Consider the following 6,000-nt stretch of genomic DNA (forward strand, 5'->3'; position numbering starts at 1 on the left):
AAAAAAGGGCAAATATCTGGGTTACAGTGAGGCACTTGCAATGGAAGTAAATTGATCCAATATGTAAACATTAAAATACTGTTTTAAAAGAATAAACACAAGATGTAAACAATGTGTTAATATGATTTAAAGGGTTAGTTCACCCAAAAATGAAAATTCTCTCATCATTTACTCACCCTCATGCCATTCCAGATGTGTATGACTCTTTTTCACCTGCTGAACTCAAATGAATATTTTTAGAACTGTTGTGTTGTGCAAGTATGTTGTTTATAGTAATTGGTATATGTCTCGTTACTGTCATGACTGCTATGTTGCTCGGACCTGCACACAAGAATTTCACCTGCTGTTGCACTTGTGTACATGGTAGTGTGACAATAAAGTGATTTGATTTAGAAGAATATCTCAGCTCTGTAGGTCCATATAATGCAAGTTAATGGATGCCAAAATATTGATGTTCTAAAATCCACATAAGGGCAACTTAAAGGTACTCCAGACGACTCTGGTGGTTAAATCCTTCTTCAGAAGTGATATAATAGGTGTGGGTGAGAAAAAGAACAATATTTAAGTCCTTTTCTTTCAGTTTCATGGTTTTGTTATTTGCATTATTTATGCATATCACCCCACTACTGGGCAGGGAGAAGAATTTCAAGTAGAAATGTCCTTAAATATTTATCTGTTTCTCACCCACACCTACCATATTGTGTCTGAACACATGTATCTAACCACCAAGAGTCGTATGGATTACTTTTATGCTCCCTTTATGTGGATTTTGTAGCTTCAAAAATGTGGCACCCATTCATTATGACCTACAAAGCTGAAATATTTCTCTAAAAATATAAATTTGTGTTCTGCAAAAGAAGAAAGTCATACACATCTGGGATACCAGGAGGGTGAGTAAATGATGAGAGAATTTTCATTTTTAAAGTGTGATAAAATAGCTTACTAACCTTTTAAAATTTAAAAATGTTAATAAATAAATATGTAAAATGATATCCAGTTTTATAGTTTCATTGCCATGACGACATAATGCTGTAAACCCTGTAATCAAGCAAAAATGAAAATTTCAACAAATTAGTTAAATTAATACACACGTTTTAACAAAAGAATAATGTAAATGCTTTTATAAAGTATAAGCTTCATATTTCTGCTTTTAAACCCTCCAAAAATTGGCCATAAATACTTTCATTAAGTGCCTCACTGTAACCTCAATTTTTGTTTTTTTAAGAAAAAGAGGGATGAGTCGATATACATTTTTGTGGTAATAAACACTATGCCACACATGCTGTCCATGTTTCACTGCGTCTAGATTTTTAGAGCATGAACATGTTATTTTAAAGGGCCCCTAATGCTGATATTTATATTTTTTATTTTATTTGTTAACTGTATGTTAAAATTTACTCAAAACTTGACAAACATTCCTAAAACTAACTGACCAACCAAATTTAATGACCAAATAAAAGAAACCAATTGTAACATGTAAGTTGTTCTTTTATTGTCTTTTCAGATTTCCTTTCACATTTTGACAAAGCTGCAACTACAAAAGGGAAACAAGCTGTGTTTGAGATATATTACTTCAGGAACCATACAACTGGATTACAAAACATTTGAGTTTCTAAACAAAGCTAATTACATTTTTGTTAGAGTGGTAGGATATGCTTAAATTCCAAAATTAGGGAAGGCCACATCTGTTTTGCATATACTTTAGTCAACTTGCAGAAAAGTGGTGCAGACAGTGGTAAAGGCAATCAGCTTTATAAAGCATGGCTCTTTTCCCAATTGACCAATTTCTACATGGTAATTTAAATGGAAACAAAGTATATCAGTAGGCTCTTTAAAAGCTACATCCATGCTATAAGAACACAAACTCATGTTACTGCTTGTCTTAGGTGCACAGTATGACATTGGTTTGAAGGGTTCAGGTAAGGTGCAATAAGATCTTTCTACAGTGTAACAGTGAAATCTTGAGCAAGCTGAGCATTATTACAAACTATGAAGCAGAAAAGCATGTGGAGTAAAATAAGTTTTGCTGTGTACCAAAAGTAAGGTCACTTTGAGTTATCATGGTCCAGTCACTTTGGCTTCTCTCTTGGTTGTGCCCCGCTTCTCACATCTAACCTTCAGTCAGGAACTGAATTATTCTTTGCTTTGTTCATGAACAGAAACTTTGGGGGGCTCATTCAGGCACTGAAGGGTGACAGGTATGTGCTCTCATGTCATAGACAGAGAGTTTTTTTATGGGGGAAATTCTTTTGATGGCAGCACCTTGTTTTGAGGTGTAAATTTGCCCTGTTTAGAACAGAGCAACTCCTCTCGTTAGACATCTTGCCATGCTAGAACAGGACTGCTTCTTCACTCTGCCCCTTTCTCTTGAGTATTCGTAGACTCCATCTCAGCCCTCTTCTCCACTGCTTGTCCTTCTCCTGTTCCTCCTCCTCCACCCCGGTTACGGCTCCTTGCCCCAGGTTGGTAGAGCTGAATTGCAGGTCGATCCTAAGGCGGCGATATTAGGGTTATAATTAATCAATATTTGACTAGTATAAGCAAATACACTCAAGATTAATTTGAATATCAAAAATGCCTTTACCTTATTTCTTAGACGATCCCTTTTGGCACTGTCTTCCCTTTTGTATTCCTTTGATGGCTTGTCAGGATGAACATTCCCAAAGGACTCTCCGGTACTCTCATTCTTTCTCTTCTCCCAAACACGGTCCTTTTCCTTCTTCCCCTCCTCCTCCTCTCTCTTTTTGTAGGTGCTTTCTCCATCCTGACGTTCCCTTCTTCTCCTCCGCTCATCATCCTGCCTTCTGATGCGTTCTTTTTCTTTCTGTCTCCGCTCTCTCTCTCTGTCTCCATCACGATCCCTGTAATTTTTATGCCCACCATCCTCTAGTCTGCATGACAATTAGGAAAATTAAGACATCATATGAAATGAGAGGGAAAATAAAAAGAGATTAAATTGAATGAAACAGTATCACTACTTTCCACACTAAGAGACAACTCCATTATACACCTTCAAATCTACTGTATATCTCTAGACTTACTCCAAAAATCACAGATGTGTTTAGTGCAACCAACTTACTTGCCAAATTTCTCATCTCTGTGTTCACCATTCTGCCGTTTCTTCATGTCTCCTCCTCCTGGACCTCGGACTTCCTTCTGTTTCTCCCTGTCCTGTTTCTTGGGCTTTTCTTTTGGCTTTTCAGTATCAACATCTTCTGTTTTGTCTGGTTTCCTCAAGAGCTGTAGACAAAACAACAGGTGCCTTTGTTACAAGTAACAACCTTAGAGAAGCTTAAGTAAATGTCTTGTGGCAAAAAAAGACATGAGGGATCAGTACTAGATGAAAAAAATAAGTACTAAAGCTAGCACCAAACCTCAAAACTTAAAATTGGAATTACATAGTGATGTACCTTGATTTTTGGCTGTTCTTCTTTAGTTTGGTCCTTATCCTTATCCGATGCCTTTTCTTTTTTCAGTTTCTCAGTCTCTTTTCGTTTTCTTCTGTCTTCCTCTCTCCACTTACGCCGCTCATCATCTCTCAAGCGTTTACGTTCTAGCTCTCTTCGTCTCCGCTCTTCTTTCTTCTCCTCTCTAATCCTCTGGGGAGGACGAAATAGGAGTGCATGAACAGACTGCACATGAGTATGTCAATTTACCTAATGACACCAAGCAAATTAACTTGAGTCAGCCTAATGGAGTATTCAGATACTGCACCCTTATTTTACCTGTTTATTCTTAAGGAAGTCCAAGAGAGGTGTTGATTTTTTAGCTGGAGAAAGGAAAATTGAGAAGATTATTTGAAATGAGTGAAAACTACTTAAGGTGTATTGTTCTTAAAGACATTTATTGCAGAAACTTACTGCTGAGTTCTTTTGTCTTGGCCTCTATTTCCTCAAGTAAAGTCTCAGGGTTGGAAGGAAATTTTTCCTCATCACCATTGTAGAGTTCCAAAAATTTCTTATAATCAGCATCTAATAAGTAATGTGATACAATGAATTAGGCTAACATTTGTCCCGAGTTAATTTTTGCCTACAATGATTAAAAACAAAGAAAGAAAGAAAAACAAATCACCATCTTCAATTGTTCCGCTTTTGGCATCTTTTTTCTTGCTCCTTTTCTTAGCAATTTTCTGGAATGGTGCAAACTCTACAATGGCTGGATATTCTTGTCCTATAACATGCAAAATAGAAGATAACAATTCTCACTGATAGAGAAGTTCCAGCAATTTACTAAAATATTGCAATCCAAATATCCACACCAAATATTGCAATAATAACATAATAATGATAATAATAATAGTCTCTGACATTTATGGAGTATAACATGAGACAGCAGTGCTTAGTGAATAAACATTAAACATAAGACCTCTACCACCCCTGGAGTCACAATTTCGTATCCAGGGCATGCTGTGTGACTCCTGCCAGGTCTCCTAAGCAACCAAATTGGCCCGGTTGCTAGGAAGGGTGGAGTCACATGGGGTAACCTCATCGTGGTCGCTATAATGTGGTTCTCGCTCTCAGTGGGGTGCGTGGATGCCGCGGAGAATAGTGTGAAGCCTCCACACACACTATGTCTCCGTGGTAACATGCTCAACAAGCCACGTGATAAAATGCGCAGATTGACTGTCTCAGACACGGAGGCAACTGAGATTCGTCCTCTACACCACCACAAGAATTTAGAGCGCATTGGGAATTCCAAATTGGGGAGAAAAGGAGAGAGAAAACAAAAACATAAGAATTGTGAAAAAAGTAATAAAACAAGAATAAACCAAACCTCGATTATCAATGAAGACATAGCCATCAAAACGGTCTCTGAAGAGAACTACGTCCTCTTGGTTTTTGAAATTCAGATATGCTCTTGCAAAGAGATGAGGGTAAAGACTGCAAATAAACAAATATCTTTATCAGTTATCATGTACATAATCATCTTTTACTTGTTTCACTGCTCTGTTTTCTTTTGGAAATGACTGCATCTACAAACCTTGTATCACTAGAGAAAAACTCCAGGTAATCCAGTTCAGGAAGAGGCTGCAGTTGTTCCACTAATTCTTCTTTGGTTAGGCTGGGAGGTAGCCGTCGTATCACTATCTAAAATTTGATAAAAATAAAAAAATAAAAAAAACATTCAATATAGAAATCAATATATAAACATAGTCAAAGTGACTGAGGTGTTGGAGTGGAAGGCAGTTATCTATATTCACATGGTAAAATGTAATCATGCGTGCGCATTACTTTGATTAGTGCTGCATACTTAATAACAATGAACAGCGATTAACATACAGGTATAATTTGGTGATCTATCTCTACTATTACTAACAACACGTCAAACCAAGCAGAAATGGGAAACTTTAAAAGGGACTTGCTAATCAGATTGTAAATACTCGGCATTTTCAGCCATTTGTAGCTGCAACGTTTAAATTAAATAGCAAATAATATGTCAATGTGGTATTTCCAACAAAGTCAAAAACTAAATTCTCAAGTATTTCATATAAAAGCAACGACCTGCGCTGTTTATAATGTTTATATTTGTAGGATCAATGTAGCCAGCTAGCCTGCTAACTACCTTTGTCATAGCCTCCTTCTTCTCTTTACTTGACTTCTCGGCTTTTTCATTTTCATCACAGTTTATTTCCACTTTCTTTTCTCTGGGACGCGTGTTTTCCTTGTCCTCCTTCATTATACTTTATCAACTTTTGCAACGATGTCCAACTTTGAATATTTTGTTGCCGTTATGAGTTGTGTCTGCTGTCTCTCCAGTGTGCAACTTTCCGCACTTGTTTCTCAGTAACACCAAGAGGCGTCTCTGATTGGCTGAAACTCATGACGCAAAGAACCTCCCAATAAGGCGAAGAATGTCCACTCTGCTAAATTTTAGACTCTCTTCCTACTGCCAACAACTCCAAAACCCTAAAACCCATTTCACTCTGTAATTAATCTTTATAATGTTTTTATACTTTTATAACATGTAATTTAATGCTTTCCTGGCAGACCTCTGGCATTT

General features: G+C 37.0%; 1 protein-coding gene across 1 annotated transcript; it reads right to left on the reverse strand.

Annotated features, from left to right (window-relative positions):
- Positions 1-1,481: 1,481 nt before the first annotated feature.
- LOC127617036 (regulator of nonsense transcripts 3B-like) lies at positions 1,482-5,776 on the reverse strand. Its single transcript, XM_052088900.1, has 10 exons — positions 5,563-5,776; positions 4,981-5,087; positions 4,774-4,880; positions 4,072-4,170; positions 3,861-3,971; positions 3,726-3,769; positions 3,411-3,599; positions 3,080-3,240; positions 2,585-2,891; positions 1,482-2,490 (listed from the first exon to the last, which is right to left on the reverse strand). Exons 1-10 carry the CDS (start codon positions 5,674-5,676, stop codon positions 2,350-2,352), a joined length of 1,380 nt encoding a protein of 459 aa, XP_051944860.1. The 5' UTR covers positions 5,677-5,776; the 3' UTR covers positions 1,482-2,349.
- Between the last annotated feature and the right edge of the window lie 224 nt (positions 5,777-6,000).

Source organism: Xyrauchen texanus, chromosome 23 (genome assembly GCF_025860055.1).
Source record: "Xyrauchen texanus isolate HMW12.3.18 chromosome 23, RBS_HiC_50CHRs, whole genome shotgun sequence".
Lineage (NCBI taxonomy): Eukaryota > Metazoa > Chordata > Actinopteri > Cypriniformes > Catostomidae > Xyrauchen > Xyrauchen texanus.

Bases quoted from the DNA above. Each gene is read 5' to 3' on its own strand.
- LOC127617036 (XM_052088900.1), bottom strand. From the start codon at position 5,676: ATGAAGGAGGACAAGGAAAACACGCGTCCCAGAGAAAAGAAAGTGGAA. The intron at 5,088-5,562 runs GTAGTTAGCAGG...ATCAAATTTTAG, and splicing joins AGAAGGAGGCTATGACAAAG to ATAGTGATACGACGGCTACC. The intron at 3,600-3,725 runs GTAAAATAAGGG...CGTCCTCCCCAG, and splicing joins ACTTCCTTAAGAATAAACAG to AGGATTAGAGAGGAGAAGAA.